Source organism: Cryptotermes secundus, unplaced genomic scaffold, assembly GCF_002891405.2.
Source record: "Cryptotermes secundus unplaced genomic scaffold, Csec_1.0 scaffold318, whole genome shotgun sequence".
NCBI lineage: Eukaryota > Metazoa > Arthropoda > Insecta > Blattodea > Kalotermitidae > Cryptotermes > Cryptotermes secundus.
In genome coordinates, this window is record NW_019730108.1 from 159,620 (window position 1) to 181,693 (window position 22,074).

The following is a 22,074-nucleotide window of genomic DNA, read 5'->3' on the forward strand; positions in this document are numbered from 1 at the left end:
ACTGACTCTGGTTCATGCCCACAACAGGTAATTTCTCTTAACAGTTAAGCAGATGATAACATTAACAAAGTGTTGCTATCAGGTTGGCAAACATTATATTAAGACTTTTGTGTTCTGGGTTGTAACATCATGAATTTCTGTGGGCAGATGCTGACATTTGAAGGAACTTTGCATCTCCAACTTTGGGTGCAGATGGAGGCAATAAGCTCCTCTTAAATATCAGTATTCACCCATAAAATTACAATATGTTGTGGCATAAGAAACCACAACCTTAACAGTGTTCACAGTAAAGACCTAACCTCAAAACTTAAATACTACTCGCACCATCACACCACAAGTAAACTATACAGCATTTAATTTCCAGCACTATGTAGTCTTGAAACTGGAAGTTTCATTAAAAACATGAAAAGAAAGGAAGATGAATTGGAAAGTATAAGGAAGGGAGCAATCATAGACAAATTTAAGATTTTATCCTGGTATTCACATGGAACACCTGAGGAAAATCACAACCTAAGACAGCCAGTGTTTCAGTGAAGATATAAAACAATTTCAGTCAGTCTGTGTTGTGTTTACACTTCCACAAGCTCACTTTACAGCCATACTATTAATATATCAGGCGTCTGTTATCTACAGAAGTGTGACCTACATGACCAGATCACAGTGTATGTATTAGCTAGATCGCATCATGATGCAGGACTGTGGTGCGAATAAGTGGACATAATTAAAGACAAATATTCATGATTGGTCAGTTTGGAGAGACATGGAAGGAATACACGCAAACTTGATGCCTGCCTGGAATGACTTGCGAAAGATTGTGAGAACCTACAGGACAACAGTCAGGTACCTAGCAGGACTGCATTGTGAGTCCAAACCCAGCCACTTGAACAGAAAACAACTCAGACAGCCGATCAATATGAATGTATTAACACGTCACCACAATAAGTTACATTAAGAAACAGCAATATAACATCAGTCACTTGTCATCACTGTGCCTGAAGCGTCTGCAGGATCTTTGCCAGTTGCTCCATCGCCTCCCTGAAACAAGATCAGAGGGTGAGCAGACTGCACTACAGTACACTCTGGGCACAAGCAGCAGACACAGCACACCAACTTGCCTGCCCGCTGGTGTTGAGACATCCAGACACTGAGCGATCGTTTTCAGCTGAGCAGTGAACATCTGCAACTGTGGCAGACACACACAGTCTCCCTGCTGCTGTGACTGGAACCACCAGCATGGGAATGTAGACACAATCTGCGCACAGAAAGTGACTGTGAGACACTGGCTTTAACACATGAACCAAATGCTAGACAAATGACAATTCCTAACCCTTACAAATCTTAATTCTCCTCAATTATACAAAATGTCCATTAAGTTACATTCTTATATACAGGGTCCGGCAAATCAACCTCCCGTATTTCACAAGGCAGTTACAAACAAACAAAGAAATATACAGAAAAAATACTTTTATTTGTGAACAACAAATACGATGCTATTTTACATTACTTGGTTTTAAAAATTATTTCCGGTAAATGGCGTCCTCCATTGTTCACACACTGACAAAGCCTTTCCCGGAAGTTGTCCATAGTTCTTCGTGTCATTTCCGGTGGAATGGCAGCCACTGCCTGGGTGATTGCCTCCTTAAGTGCTTGCAGGGTTGTGGGGCGATGTTTGTACACTTGCGCCTTTAAGTGTCCCCAAAGAAAAAATCACAAGGTGATAAATCGGGTGACCTTGGGGGCCAGGCGATGTCTCCTCGCAAAGAGAGAAGACGTCCAGGAAACAACTCTCTCAGAATTGCTAAAGAACGCCGTGAAGTGTGAGCTGTGGCTCCGTCTTGATGGAACCAGGCTTGTCCCACTTCATGGTCCCCAACAAACTGGTTTCACTTAGGTTGGAGGAAGGTCTCGATCATGTGACAGTAGCGATTCAAAGTAACCGTTACCGTTAGCCCATTTTCCTCGAAAAATAAGGACCCCACACACCAAATTCAGCAACGGCGCCCCAAACTGTCACACGAGGGCAGTGAAGTGGTCGTTGGTGAAGTTCCTGAGGGTTTTCTGCTGACCAGTAGCGGAAATTTTGTTTATTTACAGTACCTGACAAGTGGAAGTGGGCCTCATCAGATGAAATCAAAACAGCGCCAGAGGGAATGTTCTGAAGAATGTCCTCACACGCAGCTTTGCGAGTTTCAAAATCTCTCTCACTTAATTCTTGGGTAACCATCATTTTGTATGGGTGCATGTGTAGATTTCTGTGCAGGATTCTTCTTACACTCCTATCAGACAATCCCAGGGCAGCTGCATGTTTAAGTGCTGAACGCTTTGGAGATTGCTGGATGGACGCTCTCACACGTGCCACATTTTCCGGCGTTGTTACGGTCCGAGGTCGGCCAGGCGATTTCTTTTTCAGTGCAGAACCTGTTGCTCTAAAGTTTGATACCCAAACGTGAATAGTTTTTCTATCCGGAACAGGATCATGTAGGCCAAGTTTGAACCGAATGCGAAATGCTCGCTGAGTAGTAATCACCGATTCACCATTACGAATATACTCTTCCACAACAAACGCACGATGCTCACCGTGCCACGCCATTGCGACTACTGCAAATGGCACTTATACCGCTATCAATCGATACCCCCGCCGCTGTATCCCCACCACAACTCACACAGTGCCCTCTCCAAATATGGGAGGTCGATTTGCTGGACCCTGTACATCCTAAAATGACAAAACATGCATGTCACCTTCTTACGTATTCGTTTCTCATTTAGCAATTCTGTTTCCCTCACCATGCTGCACTTCTCTGCAGCATCCACAGGCTCACAGGTGCGCAGGGCTGCCAACAGATACCGATTCAGCAGTGAGCCAAGTGCCACGTCGCGCAGCACACGGTCAGCCACAACACCCTGCCACGCCAGCAGGTTCCGCAGCAATTTCACTGCCATCCCAAACTGGCGCTGAAAGAAGATTCCGCCACTGCCACCAAGCACCCTGTAACAGGATCCTCATGTACAAGCTGCAGTTTCCATGGCTCACTGACAGAGGCAGCTGCAACGTTACTTACTGCTTGGAGTATATTGGAATGAACATGTCGTTCTCAACTGCAGACTTCATTTTGGCAATGATAGCAGTTACGAGTTGTTCGAGCGCTCTGCTAGAGGGCAGCATTGTGGGGTACTCCTGCATGAGGCGGTTCAGAAGCCCCACCAAACGCAGCGTCTGTGATGTGGACAAAGGGTCCCAGACTGCCTCTACCAACTCTGTGGGCAGCAAGCAAGTTGTTATACTAACATTACAGACGATACCAGATGTAGTTCGATCCTCAAACGGTAATATACAAAACGCAGTGGAACACCTAGATAATGCTTCTCGATTTAATATTTTCCTGCATTCAGCACTCAGTTTCAGTAAGTCCAAGTCAATAATCTCAATATTAAATTACCTCCATTCTAGATTCTGCTCAGTTCAGTGTCCATAAACTGGCATTTTATTATACATGCTTACTGTTAAGAGAATAAATTAAGTCATATGCTTACGTAAAGTGGCAGTTCTACTGGGCCATTCTGAACACACTAAATTTCACCAAATTCTTCCCATTCTTAATTCTATCAAATCTGTCCAGTGGTCTTTGGACTGAAATACATGCACAAAGTGCTACCACACAAAATATATCTATATATATATGCTTGGCTGTTAAGCAGAACTACGTCCATAAAGGGGTCACTACAGAATTTACTCTTCAACAGCAAGATGAAAACCACTGTCCAGAAAGGTCAGATTCTCTGAGCAAATTCCACAATGTACAGAACACTTACGAGTCAGCTTTGGGAGAAGCACCTTTTCTATAATAATGGGCACCAGCTGCAGGTCTGGATCCTGCTTCAGCCCGTCCTCCGTCTCACCCTCCTTCAGCCCGTACAGGATCAGCGTGTCATACCACTTGGCACGCTCAAACTCCAAGCACCCATCCTGCACACAAAGTTGCCCTCAGTCCAATGAGTTCAGCTAACCAACAAAGATACACATTGCTCAGGCAACCAGTACTCGCACCCCTCCCAGTTACATTTCATGTTTCTGTCAACTCACTCAACATGAGCTTCTCAAGTGGACAGGCCATTCAGCATTATATGGCAGGACAACTATAAATGTTGAATTCATGAGGATACAAAAGAAAATGTTCAGGCAACATAACACAATTTGCTCAAAACACTGAAGAAAACCACAAAAAAGTTCTAGGCAAGGACAGCCACACCCTAACTACTCCCCATCACAACCCCCTATGCTAATACTGTTACTGCACAAATCCATGTAATGGATGAGGTGATCATGCGGACGCTACGTAGAGCAGAGAGGGGTGATGCACACAGAATTTTGGTTGGAAAATTTACTGGAAAATGACCACTTGAAAGACCATGAGAAATATGGGAAGTGGATTGAACTGCATCCATAGTAGGCTATGATAAAGTGGTTATAAGTGACAATATTATATTTAAGCATCCTGTTGCACTCTATACGATAAATGATATGAACTCCGTCCCAAGTGCAAACAATATATTATATGTCCTTGATCTTGCTCTCCTTTACACTACATATTTCGGCCTCAAACGGCCATCATCAGGTGTATACACTCACATTGCTGTTACACTGCACATAGTTTAAAAATCAACATCTACTTCGTTGATATCTGTCTGGTTTATAGATTATATTATTATTATAATATATTATTATTATTGCTAACGTGTGTAAAATAATCTATAAACCAGACAGATATCAACGAAGTAGATGTTGATTTTTAAACTATGTGCAGTGTAACAGCAATGTGAGTGTATACACCTGATGATGGCCGTTTGAGGCCGAAACATGTAGTGTAAAGGAGAGCAAGATCAAGGACATATAATATATTGTTTGCACTTGGGACGGAGTTCATATCATTTATGGTTATAAGTGATTTATATAACAAAAGGTCTACACCTGTTCAAATGAGTGAAGCACTTGAGCCATCCAGGGCCAATTCAGTTTATACTCTCACAACACAGTTGCCCAATATCCACTTTAATATTATCATCCAATCTATATAAACAATTTCACTGTTACTTTAGGAATGACTCATCATGGTTTCAAGTTAACGTTTTTACTTCAAGTCCATCCAAAGGCCAAGGCTGTGAGCTAACACTGGTTCATCAAGCAACAAGTACATAGGAAACACTGGTAGAATGGTGAGTGATGGGAGGTGGGATAGAACTGCTTTGAAAGAGATTAATTTGTCTGCAAAAATCTTGCACTTTGCATTCAGACTGAATGCAGACCTCTGCAGTGTGTAGCCAGCCATCTCAATATTTGTTATAGCAACAGTTCACCTGTAGAGGGTTCCACAAGAGCATCTTGAGACGCACAAGTGGCCCCAAGACCTTGGGCAAGCACAGGCTGACATATGCTTCTTGATATGCAACAGCATCCGTGTTGCGCCAACTCTCAAACCGTGAAGCCACACCACGTACAGAGCAGAATTCATCCACCACATCTGAGAATACCAGTCGCGCATCTGACTCGATCGTATCTGTAAACAACAGAGGAAAAGGATCAATCAACCCAAAAAGACCAACAGCAGAGCAGCTATGACTTGCTACTGGAAGAACTTCACCTTCAATATTGTCACATCACAGTGACTAAAGACAGGGTTCAGATTGGTAATTGGATTTACTGGACACTTACAGGTCGTAACTACAAATAACTATAACACTTCAATAGTAGAGTCAATTTACCGACTACACAACATGTTTTTTATTATCACTACATTTCGACCTCAAGAGGTCATCCTCAGGTGTACGAACACGGCTGTATAATTACACGCGGTCACATTCGCTTTTTACTCATTCGACCCTGTATCTTATCCAGACTTACGCTCAATAATATATCAAGTTCTTTTATAAAACATAAGTTAAAATATTATTCTAATTTAATTGTTAAAAGTTAAAATTTCGTGAATCGAAGTTCAATTCATGTCACTGGTCACACTTTCACCTACACCTGTTTTACAGTCTCATCCCACTCACACTCACCACTGTGTTCAGTTCTTTCTAACCAGTTTAATTATTATTATCGGTTAAAAGTTCGTGAATTAAAGTTCAACTTATTATGTTGGTTGCACTTTCACTTGTTTGTGAGGTCTCGCTGTTCTTCCGTGTCCTCTGATGCTGCTGGATGTTACGATCGTTGTCGTGATGGGCCCATCGAAACATGTAGTGATAATAAAAAACGTGTTGTGTAGTCGGTAAATTGACTCTGCTATTGATTAAACATACAACAGGATGCAAGAAACGATTAAAACTATAACACTTACTGATTTTCACACTACAAAGTGCCCCATGTTACTCCCTTCAGTCTATCTGCACTAGTCTTCACGTATTTATAACACAGGAATTGTAAAAGTCTCCCTACATCACACACTCCAAATATCACTGCACTATAGCACACATAGTCTTCAAATCACATGCTAAGTCTTCACAAGCTGACTTCTTGTACTCTTCTGTACTCCGTGAGCTTACTGTTCGCATGCTTCTGCTGATACTACAACCTGTAACTCGTAACTGCCTTGAATGAATTCTGTCACTCATACTTATATGGTCATGGACCAGACATGGACCTACAGTAAACACACATCATGTGATCATTATCCAGCCAGTCTATTGCTGCACTGGTCAGGATCTACAGAAAACACAGATTCCCCTACTGCTGCATGTTGGACCATGTTTACAGAGCTGTTGCCTGGCAATGCATTCATCAAATCTGTTACAATATTTTCCTGCTCTCTATTCTTGGTCTACCAACAGACTTCTACATGATTTTACAACACAAAGTTTGTACTAATTTCCATCAAATGTCACAGCTCAGTGCCTAACACTCCAGCCTCCAAGTCTTGACCAAGAGACTGGCTATTGTGACTCAGGTTTTCCTCAGCCACTCGAAGAAAATGCCAAGAAAGTATCTGAAATTAGGCTACAACCACTTTCTTGCACATCCTTTCTCATTCACCAATCATCCTACCACCTAACACTATGGTTTGATCTATACAGACAGCATCAATAAATAAACACTTCTTGCATATTAAAGGCTAAGGCACAATCTTCTTTTGTTATGAATGTTAGCAAGTAGTAACAAACAGGACCATAAGATGGCAACAGCTGGAGGTATAAAGTAAAAATTATAAAATTATGTTAAATCACTTTCCTTGTATTTATTCTGTTGCAGCAAGATATGTCAAAACCTTCCTGTATAGAGCTGAAGGACATCAAAATTGCTGGGTCTCTTATGTAACGGTTGTATTTTGACTAACTCCATGTGACAGGATTCTCCTTCAGCAAGTGGGGTTGCTTGTCAAGAGATTCTGTCTGGGAACTCACAAGAACCTTGCATTCATGCACAGCAACCCACGTTCAACTACACTGATGCAGGACATTTAATTCCTACTCACTCCTTTGGAAGGAGAATTCTTAAAGCATTTAGAAAGGGAAGTTTCAATTGAAGTGTAATAAATCAGGAAGAAACTGGAATTGTTTTTCTAATTTTCATACTATGTTCAGAAAAGTACACAGAACCAGAATATTGATCCACAATGCTTTAAAATTATTTCTGGCACAGTAAGCTTATAAAAATTATGAATAATGGCATCATGTTACCTTCGAAATTGAGCTGGATGTAACAGTCACAAAAACATTCCATTCAGAGTCCCAGACCAGAACAGAGAGTCCTTCCCCTTCCCACATAAACAGACCCAGTACAACACAAATTTCTTCCTGTCACAGGTTTCCATGCCCCAGCAGGTGACCTGACACAGTTCATGCCCACACAGAAACTGCTCCATGTATGCTTCTTTGACAATTGCCTCTCTTAGTTCTATATTGAAAAATCATTCTGAAATGTCCACAATTTCTGCCAAATTTTGTAGTGCCTCGATATCCAACACTGCCCATTGAGTCTTGCATATTAACCAAAACCAAGCCTTGAGTAAGAGAGTCATCTTCACCACTGCCACCATCTGACAGCATCAGGAAGAGCAGTTCACTGTCAGCATCAAATTCCAATCTGAATTCCCCCACTTCATCATGCAAGACAGCTCACTGCTTCTTTCTAGTGCCTGCCAGGGCTGCTACATGTGAACTGTAGGAGCAGTCTTATACAGAAGCATTACAGTTTCCCACACTGCAGGCATAACACACTCCTGCTGATTCAAGACCACATGTCAGGTTCAGCTTGTAGAGACTACACGTCCCTTCTCATGGTTACAAATACCTATGTGAAAGCAGCACTGTCTGGATCATGCAATAATGCTTGCAAAGCCCCAGCAGAATCAACTTTTGTGTCGATCAATATGCAGGGACTGCACACAATCAATCACTATCGATCTAACACATTTAGTTCATAAGAACTCCCCAGAGTTCAGACAGGTTTGTATAGTAATAGTGCACCACCTGGTGAGGTACAGAACTCTTTCAGAGAATTCAACTGAAATACAAATGCCAGGAGAAAATGAAAGTGAGACAACATACATATTTGCTCTTTTGTTTCATACCAAAAGAATTACTTTACTTTAAAAACAATGGTTCCAAATACAAGCTGAACTTTTTTTTAATTCACTTAGTGAGGGGTGGAGTTCAACTGGGTCCACTCGGCATGGCGGCCACTGATTGGCCTACTGTACCTGCACCAGGTGAGTATGATGATGGAGAATTTGGTGGAATGAAGATTGGCAGGGGAAACCGAAGTCCTTCGAGAAAACTCGCCCAGGTGCCACTTTGCCCACCACAAATCCCACTTGGCCAGACCCGGGATCGAACCCAGACCGCCGTGGTGGGAAGCCAGCGACTAATTGCTTGAGCTATGATGCAACCTTCAAGCTGAACTTACTGCTGCACTATGTGTGCTATGTATGTCAGACAGAAACTGCTGGCATGCTGTCAGATGGCGTTAAACGGTTCATTTTTACCGAACAATTTATGGGCACTAACAATCAAAACTGAAATGATTCTTAAGCCCCTCTGTCATATCATAAGACACAGTAGCATGTTTTAACAAACTTTTTGTGCAGCCTGTGATTTCCTTCAGTCCTCTGGACCTACTATACCTCTCTGATTCCGGAAGGCTGTGGCCTCAAGCTCCGTCATCTCGTCGTCACTAGACATTCCATCTACATGTTTTGCAGTGCTGCCACTCTTCATTTCCCTGGCTCTACGCCGTCTAGTGCGCCGCCCTTCCCTTTCCGCTGCTCGTCTAGTGTGCGCCTCTTCCTCCTCACGACTACGCTTCGGACCAGATGGTGGACAAGACCCTACAGAAAGATGCAATAGTCACTCCCTGTCTCACTGCACATTTCAGATGTCACTGAACATAAACAGTTCATGTGTAGCAGTGAGTCCACTCTTTGGATTCTTGTCAAAGGCACAAAACAAAAATGAAATTGCATTACACAATTCAGAAATCCTAATGTTTATGCTTTCCTTACAACAGTAAATTTTGTCTGAAGAATATGTCTCCTCATGTTGTCTCACATTCCACAACCGTCCCTCTCCAACCATGACTCAAATGTGAATGGATAAAGCAGCTGCACATGAACACAGAAACAGAGAACTGCACCAGTCTTCTCTAACAATGGAAAATACCGGTTGCCTCTAAGTCCTTCAACAATTAAAATTTAAAACAAAAGAAAAAAATTGTACCGACAAAACAATGTCCTCATACATGGCTATTTCCTTCTTTCCTTTGAAAACTGTTCCCCTAACATTTTATCCTTACACAGAGTGACAACCCCTTCCCTCATTTCCTCATGTCACTATATTTATCTACAGTCTGTTTATAACTCCAAAGCACTCCATGTGCAGCCCTCCAAATTACTTCAGTAGCTTCTACATGTGACACTCTTCCATGTGCAGATGAGTGTGCGACCACTGATTACATTCTGCAGATGTGTGTGCAAAACATATTACATTCTGCAGGTGTGTGCAACCTCTGATTACATTCCACAGATATGTGTGCACCCACTGATTACATTCTACAGATGTGTGTGCAACAACCGATTACATTCTGCAGGTGTGTGTGCAACCGCTGATTACATTCCATAGATATTTGTGCAACCACTGATTACATTCTGCAGATGTGTGTGCAACAACAGATTACATTCTGCAGGTGTGTGTGCAACCGCTGATTACATTCCACATGTGTGCAGCAACTGATTAAATTCTGCAGATATGTGTGCAACAACTGATTACATTCTGCAGGTGTGTGCACAACCACCGATTACATTCTGCAGATGTGTGCACAAACACTGATTACATTCTGCAGATGTGTGTGTGACCACTGATTACAGCTGCAACTCAACTGTTTCTGTGCCTTGGGATAATAAGCAGAAAATGCATAAGAAAAATCTCTCCTGTAAGCAGGTGTAATGATGTTCACTCATCATTGTAACTTTCCCATATCTACAACTGTTAAAGATTGCGAAGTTGTGTGCAAAAACATCTCGGGTTCCAATGACACGGTGCAAACATGAGCTGCTATCCCTGCTGGGTAATGCAAGTGCTTAGGCAACCAAGCAATGCAGTGAACTGTGCTTTCTCAATTATATTAAGCCCTCGATATCCTTTGTAAAGTTTGGTGCCAACCCTGGCCCAGGGTCCCAGATACTGACTGGCTGCCATGGAGGGTGCAAGCTCCTCTGCCTGATCCCGCACATCCTGCCGTCGCCGCTCCATCAGCTCATCTGCCCGCTTCTTCAACAAACTTAGCATGCGCTGCTCCAGAGCTGCGATGACAGATACCTGGGAGGGGCAAACAAACCGATACCATCATGCTCTGTGGAAATGACCGCCCCACTATGACAAGGAGCGGGCCATATGTATCCTGCTTGTCTCTGTCTATTCTGGCCCCACATGCACCGACCACAGTGGCATGCAGACTGTCAGATCTGGTGTGTTTGTCCCTGCGTGGAATGCAGTGTCTCAAAATTACAGGTACGTACAATCCTAATGCACAACACTGTTCCAAATTGTTACAAGTGATACCTGAATAAGTACAGCTCATGTACACAGGCAGATGTCACAAAACTGAGAATATGCTGGTTCATGTCACTGACAGAGACAACAAGGAGGTTCTTTTGTGTCTTGGTGACACTGATAATATCTGTCAACTAAACGGAGTCACACATGCTTCAGGGTACTAAGTACTATAATATTTATATTTGCTTGTTCACAAAATTTAATGCGGATCTCTTACACATTACAAACAAATTGCCTGATGTAGACAGAAGCTATGCAGTATTCTGGACACTCCTGGTGCGCCTGTATATGTAGTCGGTAAACAAAACTGATGCCAACATTTTTACTTGAAAGAAGAGACAAAATATTCACTAATACCACACTATTTCTCAAGCGCACCAATCAGGCCCTTACCTGTTTCATTCCTGTTTCTTCTGGTTAACCTTCATGATACACAGTGGCCATGACGTAGGGGGACCAGTAATACTGTACTTTCAAGAGGTACATACTGCTCCTGTCTTTGGGACAGAATGTACAGTGTCTTAACCCAGAATACCACAATATGAACTGTAGTCACATGACTCTGCTTCCATTCACAAAGAAACAAGGCCTCAGGAGGAGCCATGATACAAGGCCTCAGAAGGACCTCAGGAGGAGCAATGATACAAGTCCTCAGAAGGACCTCAGGAGGATCCATGAAACAAGGCCTCAGAAGGAGACATGATACAAGACATCAGAAGGACCTAAGGAAGAGCCATGAAACAAGGCCACATAATCATAGGAACTCCTCAAACCAAGAATCCTAGGATCATCTCAACCATAAAGTTCCCACCGTAGCAACATTCCTCGTTCTATAAACGTCTAAAGAATGCCACATACAGCCTGCACACAATACCTGTAAGCCACACGAGATGAAGAAAACATGTCTCAAAATATCATGCCACTGTTTTAAGGGAGTTCTTCATCAAGTGGGCGGGCACTACAACAAATACAGAGAAGATCTAGCAAAGCCCAGCTACACAGGGGGGTCAGACACGTCCGCAACACTCTGTCAGTTTGTTGTGATAGCCACACTGATCGAACACAGTCAACAGCATGAACGCACAGCAGCACCCTTCCCAACCTTTGTACTTTTGTCCGAATATTCTCAGGTTTCCACATCTGTAAAACCTACCAGCATGAATGCAGGTAACACTTTCTTTTCTAGGTACTACAACACGATGCAAATTTTGGATCATGTATTGTTTACCTTCAGCAGATGGGATGGAACACAACTCCTTTTTACACATAATTAGATTATGTGCCAGACCAAAATGAAGGTATAACAAAAATGTTAATTGAACGTATATCAAATAACCGAGTTACTAAGCTGAAAAAGCGGATGATTAACTATAATTCTGAAACAGAACAGGTGACAATGGTTGGAGTGACACTTGTGTCATTAGGCACGACTGCCTATGGAGAGGATTAGCTAACAATCCAACACAGCCATTATTACCATGCTCTACATCGCAATATTTGTTCATCCTTCAATAGTTCTCAAATTGCAGGCAAACTTATGCCCACTCTGCAGATGACAATGAACTTTTGCATGACTCTGAAGCATAGAACACAGAATGAAGTCAGTGCAATGTATTCAAGGTTCCTCCTAGCAGTGACTGAGGAACACCATTCAATCTTGGGCCTTTGTTTTTAATAAAATTTAGCAATGAATGTAACGATACATGCTGAACCTAACCGTGGTGAGAGCAGCAGGGTGACACAAGGATCGCAGACAGGACCTACAGCTTAACATGGACTCTGAATGTCGGGGAACCTTGTATTTTCATGTCAACAAAATTCTCACCTTATGAAAAGGGTGGGAAAAATCACGATGAATATACACATTCTGTCTGTGTGTGTATCTTGGGATGTTAAGACAGCCACATGCAGCTCAATGATTGTATAGGTCACACAGAAGGCTTGCTGGCTGATGAGTGTGGCTACCAGCCGTGCGGACCCCCCAAGTGTCCCCCCCGGTAGTGATTGAGATGTAGGAACCCACCTTCTCATCTAGACACTCTACCAAGTCTGTCACATACCCACGCAACTCTTGGTAGTAGCGAAACTTCTGGGCCAGCACAGGCTGCTCCGTCTCCAGGCGTTCATGCTCTGCCTTTGTCGATGCTAACTCATCAGTCACACGGGCCAGGTCCATCTGGTGACGACTATGAAGTTCCTGTAGGCTTGCCAACCTGCAACATCATGAGCCCTCAGAGGCAACCGCAAACCCTGTGGCATGAATGCCAAGGATACACTCATCAATCTGGAGTCGTCCTTTGTCCAGCCCAACAACATGCTTCATTCTCACGTTTACTGCATATGCGGGGGAAAAGGCTGCGTTCTTTCAAGATGTTAGGTTAATGAAGAAAATGTTTCAAATCATGCTGAAGTAGAGAAACAGCTCCAAAAAGCAGTCCAGACTGCGACGGTTTAGCTGACCTCAAGAGACTGCAATCTGAGATGTTAAGAAAATTGTGTGCATTTCAAACCTTGGATATTTAAGCCACATCCCAGATTATGTCAGACTGGTCAAAAAGCAGGGGCAAGTAGTAGGTCTCTAGTATATTAACACTACAATTAGAAAGCATTGTGCTAAGGGCCGTATGGCACTAATGTGCAGGTGACAGGGTTGTGACACTAGGCAATGCCCCAGTGTTCTCAAGCTTCCCATTGGCACAGGGCTCTGCAGCTGATGGCCCATTACTTGTGGGTCAAACATGGAGACCTCAAGTAACATAGCAGTCATAAAGAAATAATTAATATGTACAGACTTGACAGCAGGGAGACATCTATAAATAGGAAAAGAAACTCACTTCATAAAAACCAAGTGACTATCATATGGCCCCATTAAGCAATGTGATGCACTGCAGTCAAAATGCAAGCCTGCTGGGGAGCTAATTGCAGCAGAGAAGATGGTCATGAAGCATGGGTTATTTAACTCCCACACCTTCTGTTTAGGTTAAAAGGAAAGTAACTTTTACTTACAGAAAACTGTGCTTTAAAACAAAGACTGCTCTCTCTCAGAATGCAAACTGTACATATTGTAGCATGTAGAGCCGTTATTATGCAGTGACAATGAGATAAAGCTGTTACTAGGTAACAATCACAAGCATGTCTCCACAGCAATGAATCGACATGCAACAATGGAGGTACTGTTGGAAAGGGCATTTTGTACAGTGGTCCGTGCCCAGGGGTAATAAGGAGGACAGATGGAGCAAGAATTCGCACTTGGAAGGAAGCCGCCATTCAGACAGAACTTGAGGCTAGAAGCAGAAGAATACCCATTGTTAGAATCCATTACCAGGCAACTATAGTGAAGACACTGTGGGCTGGAAAAGATTTAGCATGATTTTGTAAAGTCTGTGTAGAATAGTGGTAGTGTCATAGTTATTTGTAGTTGCAACCTGTAAGTGGTCAATAAATGCAATATCCAATCAAAAACACCATTGAGTCACCTTAATAACTGTCAGTATTATATTCACGCACCTCACAATCCCATGGTGTGCTGGACATCTACCAATGGCAAGCGGGGCTAATGTCAGTGTTCCACCACACATAAAAATATACAGTACAGTCTAATACTTCTATTTAAGTTGGTGCATCACAAAATGAAATAACACGGATTCTCAAAGTTTCCTGCTCTGTAATGAGCTTTACAAATGAAATAATGTACTTCAAATTTACATTAAGTGAAGAGGGGTCTGGCTACAGATATGTGTATTCACATTATGGATGTGATAACAATGTGCAGCGCCTCTCGCTCTTGAACTGAAAGGGCACATTATGCAACTGGGAACAAAATCAACTCTCTCAGAATACAGAACCTGAAACACAATGCAATCACCACACAGTGCTCCCCCAGCTTACCATTCTAATCTAGCATCACTTAAAGAGATTTTCAATGGAAATTTCAATATATTCATGTTGTGGGATGTCATTATACGAGGGGGGACCCAAAAATAACCGGAAACGACCTGTTGCACGTGCATGCTTTGTAGTTACGAGTTGTGCTGCTAGGTGGTGTTAGCTGGGGGTTTCCCGCGACTGTTAGTGAGCTGGCGTCAGTCTGAGTTAAGTGGTTTGTCTGTGGTGCTCTGTTGTGTGCGTTCCTGTTTCAACCCTTTGGCGATTAGTGAGATGGCCGACCAGAAGGAACAAAGAATGTGCGTGAAATTTTGCTTTCTGTTAGGGAAAACTGCAGCCGAGACTGTTGGGATGCTTCGGCAAGCCTTTAATGATGATGCTTTGGGGAAATCACAGGTCTACGAGTGGTTTTCCCGTTTCAAATCTGGCAACATGTCAACAGAAGACATGCCACGCCCCGGGCGTCCTTCGACAGGAAGAAATGACGAAAACATTGCCAAAATCAAACGTGCAATTGATGAAGATCGTCGAAAGACCATTGACCAACTTTCTGAGGAAACGAACATCTCATGGAGCACGGTCCAGCGAATTTTAACCGAAGGTTTGCACATGAGACGGGTGTCTGCAAAATTTGTTCCTCGCTTGCTCGGAGATGACCAAAGAGAAAACCGCGTGAATGTTTGCCGCGACTTGAAGAGTGAAGTGCAGTTTTCCCTAACAGAAAGCAAAATTTCACGCACACTCTGTTCCTTCTGGTCGGCCATCTCACTAATTGCCAAAGGGTTGAAACAGGAACGCACACAACAGAGCACCACAGACAAACCACTTAACTCAGACTGGCGCCAGCTCACTAACAGTCACGGGAGACCCCCAGCTAACACCACCTAGCAGCACAACTCGTAACTACAAAGCATGCGCGCGCAACAGGTCGTTTCCGGTTATTTTTGGGTCCCCCTTCGTATGAAGAGACAACCACTAGTTGAACTGTCCTATAGTTACAATTACAAAAGACAAGTCCGTCCAATGTGACTATTTCAGTTTTTCACTTGATGATTCACTATCCTTACATGTTTGGTCCATTTGGATCATCTTCAGAGGCACCAAACACTTTTTAGAAACCACTATCACGACAGTTGTCATATCAAATACACATGTAATGTCCACTTACACAATGTTCCATCTATCACTCACAGCAGCCTTTCTGGTTATAGAAATATTTAAAGTTGGTTTAAAGTTTTAAAAAACTTTGTTAAAAATTAAAATACATAAACCATACGGTTCGTGTCAATAACCCCTGTCGTCTCTCTTCAAGGTGGCCGATGTTGTGCCTCCTATGTAACTTGATTAGGGAGATTCTTAACATTGTCTTAATATTAATAATCTCCCTTTACCACAGCAAACTGTTCCCCTGAAATGGTTCTCGAGCATACACTAAGCACAGGCAATTCCTATAAGAAATAAAGAGTTAGGACATTACAGGTAACTGTGGGTCACTCAGTGACACTGCCCCACTGGCTGCCTATTACCTGTCGCGCAACTTGCTCGCAATGGCTTGTGGCATAGCTGCGTCTGCCTGTGTGGGTGATGGGGGGCCAACACCATGCAGAATCATTGGGGGACACCCTGCAGCAATCGGCATGGGTTCCATCGTCAGGCTGGGAGCAGGCAATGGAGCAGGCATCATGGGAACCACAGCATACTGGTGAAAATGCAGAGACTCCTGCTGCACTATTGCCAACTGTGACACAAATGAGAAAGGTCAGACAGTAATGACTCTTGTGCAATGCGACAACCTCTATCCATCCCAGGATGCTCAGTGCTCTGTACAACATGGCAATGAATCATAACATGTAGTTCAAATGAATGTTGTGTCTAAAACTGACACTTCTGTTCAGGAGACAACTGACTCGAGCAGTACATCTCAACTGGAACCTGAGGCGAGTGCCCATATCATGGCCATCAGAGCACACCAAAACAGCCACCATGTTACTGCCTCCCATATTTTCCCACAAAATCCATCATGTAAAAGTCACCCATTTTTTTTCAGATCAATCTGTAACTGCCCAACCCCCCAAACAACAACCCTTACACAGAAACATCCTAGTACAGTCACCTCAGAAATTCAACTGGCCACAACAAGATGGTGAAGTTTCACTGGAAGGATACTTACCGTTACTGTTCTCAAATGGTTTTCCCCCCACAATAGAACCACAACTAGAAGTGCCCAAGCAACATAAAGACATGAGTGGCTGGGTTATGTCACTGTGTGCTGAGCTGGTGGGGGGGACCAACTGCCTAAAACTTCAGGACAGAAGTGAGTCAACTTCAGAAAATTCTGGTTCTTTTGAATAAGGGTGAAAGATGTGTATCACACAGTACAAAAGTGGCCAATCAGAGAGCAGAAGAAAAGGACTGGGCCCAGGCAGGCCAATGGGAACCACATACCCTGAAACATGGAAGTACTGCTACAGAGAAGAAGCAAGAAAGCACCCACCTGCCAGGCTACAGGGTGTCACAACCCACAAAACCTCAACATGAATCTATGAAGCCTCAGACCTTGTAACAATTACCTACCTGCGCACCACTCACACCCTTCCTGATCTGTTGCGACTCCCATTCATCATCCTCTCCCTTTCCACTCTCCTCCCCTGCATCTGCAAACACAGAAGCAACCTTTACAGTTTGTCATCTCACCTGCTGTGGTAGCGTCAGTTCAGCAAGCGGTGTTACTTACCTGTGTCCTGAGCTGCCATGAATGCTTCCCTACGCCGTTCCCGGTCTCTGGCAGCCGTGTTCACTGCCATTGTAATTCTCTCTTCATCGCTCCCTTCCTCATCCTCCTCGCGCATCAATCGCTTCCCTGCATCAGGCCTGCCAACGTAAACATCACCAGCTGAGATCATGTGAAACCAATGTCTGTCAAACCACACGTGAGAGTGACATGCAGCAAACATGCACAAACCACATCTCACAATTCGGCTGCTATATCGAAACGTCAGAAAGGGCGAACATTTCAGATACTGCAACTGAACCAAAGCTAACACCTCCTATACATAAGTGAAGACTTCTGATGTGAAAATGAAAATGGAGTATTACTGTTCAAACTGCTGCCGTGATACAGACATACATGAACAGCATCAATACTGACCTGTGGAGCAACAACAACCCAACTGCCCACTGCCTAAGATCAGTCCATTTGGACAGCAAACAAACACAACTTTCAAGAGAGACATCTCAGTTTTCTGGTACACTTAAGCCAAAATTAAATTGCAACATTTTTTCAGTTTCCTTATACACTTCCGGGAAAACTGAATAAACTCACTTCTTGTTGATGGAATTGTTCTCAATTGGGATGTAGTCATTCCCCATCTCCCGAGCCAGCTGTCTACGTTTGCGTGCAGCGTGGATCATGGCTGCGTCTGGAATCCGGCCACCTGACGACACAAGAGCATGTTGTGCTCACAGAATGGCACCCAACTGAATCAAGTAAGTTACAATGGTTTGTATTATGCCTAGTACTCTTAATCTTTGGATCCTCCTAAAGCAGTAAAATTGAGAGGGCCTTGCCCCTTCCATGGCAAAAAATCTCAATTAAAAATACAAACCACTCCGTCCAATGTGACATGTAAGTTTTTACTACGTTAAAACTTATTTCCCTTACATGTTTCGGTCCTTACGGGCCATCTTCAGAGCGAACAGCATTACAAACTGGAAATTACCATCGCAATAGGTGTTTTGATTTAAAATACATACACTTATATCCTATAATGCACAGTACGCATTAAGTCGAACGTATCACAATCACAGCAGCTTCCTGGTGTTGTAAAGTTTTTAAAAGTTTCTAGATGTTATTTAAAAAACCTTTATTGTCAATAGTTAAAATTTTTTAAACCACATAGGTTCGTGTCCGTACTCCTATCGTCCTTCTTGTATGGGGCAGATTTTGTGCCGCCTTTCTATCTTGATGAGGAGGTTCTGCAAATATATTATGGGTATTGTACTATTTCAGTGACCCTAGTGTCTATACATATACATATATATATATATATATATATNAGAGTTCTCAAGGCAGCAGCCTGCGAGTTGAGTTGGAATATAGCAGCCGTCGCGGAAAGAAGAACCGGACGTGTGTGTAACTGTGTAACTGGGAGTGTGTGAGACAGAGAGACTTGTACAGCTCCCGTACTGTGAATATGTGTAGCCTACTGAAGATAGAGTGAACTGATTTGCGAATAGGGTTATAAATCGTGAAACCCTGCAACAGTGCTAACAGATTATTGCGAACAGGGTTATAAAGTGTGAAACCCCGCAACTATGTGATAATTAATTGTAGCCGTTACTTGTAGGTTGTTGAATAAACCAGTTAACAATCCGAACGGCGTCTTCAGTAACGCAACACGTTACAATATATTTATTTACTAGCTGTACCCGGCCACGCGTTGCTGTGGCAGATTGACTGAATTAAAAAATTCTGTTGGATATTGGAATTTTCCTTGCGTATTCGACGGAAAATATCTTCAGCCATGTGTGATTTATATTTCTCCCATAACTCTGTTGGAGATGAAGGAGAGCAGGCGGTCAACATGATTGCAAACAATGCACAAATTTGATGTGGATGTGACATGTTGCACGCGTCAGTAATGCATGTAGCATGTTTGGGTATGTCACGCTACAAATAACTTTACGCCGTATTAATTATAGCGAATCTTTATTGTAATTCACTTGCACACTTTACAATTATCGCCACTTGCAGTATTAAGAGTTACTGGTTACACAATCTCTCGGCCAATACTTCTGTATCTCTTGGTGTCTAGGTTCCAACCTTCTTCAGCGGCAGCTAATCCAAGACTGACTGGGCGAATGAATTCAACACCCTTTTATACCCTTGGCCGCTGCTATGCAAATAAGCCTATGTCATAACTGCGGAAACACTGCTTTGTTGATTCCACGATTCCTATGAAACGACCCATTGTTACTGCGCTGTCTCTGTGGGAACGCTCCGTGTGTTCGTCATAACCATGGAGATTCGATACAGTATCGCTGTTGTTACTTCCTATGCAATGGTCTGTTCTAGAGTTTCCATAGGTGTGACTCTTCTGAATTCCAAATTCCAATTCTGTTTTTCAAAAGAAGCATGTTTTTACCTGTCACAGGTGTGACATCTATATAACAGGTATATAAAAACACGCGCGCATTCGAATGCAATGTTGTGTCAAAATTTCGAAGCAATCGGTGAAGAACTTTCGGCGATTTAAGATCCTGAACAAACGAACATTTACATTTTTATTTATATAGATTTGAGGATTTTGTTTCAGCCTACCTTGCTGTTGCCCAGGGTTTGTTCGTGGCTTGCTGTGTTGTTTTCACTGTTCTAGAGTGTGCTGTGTCGCATGATTTATACTTGTTGTGTTTATGACGTTAGTGTGGGTGTGTTCTGATGATGTATTACACTACCACTTGAGAAAAATGCTAAAAACAAAGAATTAAACACTATCATTAATATAGCACTAAATAATGGCTATAGAAAGGAAGACATCACACACCTATATCATCATCATCATCAGTAATCTGTCAGACGACAGGTCTACAGTCTCTTCCAAAACAATTCCTCCACTTAATGCGATCTTGAGCTTTCTCCTTCAAACAATAGTATCCTCATGATTTGTTTATTCCGTCTTGCAGTGCATACACTTAGATAAGTGTATGCACAAATCATGAACTTAAATCAGTGCAACAGGACGCTAAAATATAACATTAATAGTATCCTCTTCTGTCCCCAAGGTCATCCAGCATCTTCTTACGTCTTCTTGTCACTTCTATCCGCCCCTCTATCTTTCCTTCAATAACTTCTTTTAGAAGGCAGTTTCTGTGTAAAACATGACCAATCCAATTAGCCTCCCGTTTTCTTATTTCGTGTAGGATATTCCTCTGCTCACTGACTCTAATTAACACTTCTTCATTTCTCACATAATCGGTCCAACTGATCTTCTCCATCCTTCTCCAACACCACATTTCAAAACTTTCCAGATGTTTCTGATCTACTGCCCTAAGTGTCCATGTTTCAGCCCCATACAGAGCTATGCTCCAAATGTAGCATTTCACTAGTTTCTTCCTCAAATTTAAGTCCAATTTGCTGGTAAAAAGATTCTTCTTCTTGCTAAATGCAGCTTTTGCCATGGCAATCCTGGATTTAATTTCACAAGTACACCTTCCATCATCTGTTAACAAGCTACCCAAATATTTAAAACATTTCACATTCTCCAGTTGTTTTTGGTCTATCTTTATTGTGACTGGGGTTGGTTGTCTCGAAATTTTCATTACTTTTGTTTTCTCCACATTCATTTCCATGCCATAGCACCTTCCAATTTCAATTAGTCTATCAATCATGCCCTGTAGCACAGTTTCTTCCTTAGCCATTAACACAAGGTCATCTGCATATTTCACAGTTTGAATAATTTGCCCTCCTAATTTGAAGTCTCCAAGCCCATCCAGAGCTTCTTTGGTAAGGCATTCCCTGTACAAGTTGAACAGAATTGGTGATAAACAGCATCCTTGTCGAACTCCTCTTCCAATCTGCACACTTCTTGTCTCCCCTCTGTCCAGTCGTACTCTAACTTTCTGATCCATGTACAATTTGCTAATCAATCTTCTTTCACGCCAATCGATACCTGTTTCCTTTAGGATCTGCATTAATTTGGTCCAGTTTACACGATCAAATGCCTTCTGCCAGTCTATGAAGCAAACACACAGTTCTTCATCTATCTCCAAAGTTCGTTCTGCTCTAATTCTCATCATCCCAATTGCATCCCTGGTCCCTATATAACTAACTTAAACAAAAGATAAGTAACCCGGATAACAAAGACAAAAAAGAACAACAAAAATGGGTCACTTATACTTATACAGGAAACTACATACGAAAAATCACAAAACTATTAAAAAACACTAACATAAAGATAGCCTTTGTTATTTCGTGGAGGGGGCGTGGAGGTAAATCCCCACCGCTTCCACCACTTTTGCGCTCTTACGTCCTTACGACAGGGGTGGATGGGTTATCTCACCGCTGTCTTCACTGTTATGCCGACGCTACACCTCTATTATGCCGTGGTGACAGGGGGCGTGGAAGTATCCCGCTCTGTCACCCGGTTT

The 22,074-nt window shown here is 42.7% G+C and overlaps 1 protein-coding gene across 1 annotated transcript in view; it reads right to left on the reverse strand.

Moving 5' to 3' along the window:
* Positions 1–901: 901 nt before the first annotated feature.
* Positions 902–22,074, reverse strand: part of LOC111866093 (PAX3- and PAX7-binding protein 1) — a 28,137-nt gene continuing 6,964 nt past the window's right edge. Inside the window, exons 4-16 of the mRNA XM_023854676.2 lie at positions 18,251–18,362; positions 17,663–17,799; positions 17,503–17,582; positions 16,455–16,666; positions 13,067–13,256; positions 10,677–10,806; positions 9,117–9,320; positions 5,353–5,552; positions 3,811–3,964; positions 3,060–3,255; positions 2,785–2,986; positions 1,116–1,252; positions 902–1,035 (exon numbers count right to left, since the gene is read on the reverse strand). Coding sequence (XP_023710444.1) covers positions 984–1,035; positions 1,116–1,252; positions 2,785–2,986; positions 3,060–3,255; positions 3,811–3,964; positions 5,353–5,552; positions 9,117–9,320; positions 10,677–10,806; positions 13,067–13,256; positions 16,455–16,666; positions 17,503–17,582; positions 17,663–17,799; positions 18,251–18,362 — 2,006 coding nt within the window. The 3' untranslated portion in view covers positions 902–983. The remainder of the gene's footprint in view (positions 1,036–1,115; positions 1,253–2,784; positions 2,987–3,059; positions 3,256–3,810; positions 3,965–5,352; positions 5,553–9,116; positions 9,321–10,676; positions 10,807–13,066; positions 13,257–16,454; positions 16,667–17,502; positions 17,583–17,662; positions 17,800–18,250; positions 18,363–22,074) is intronic.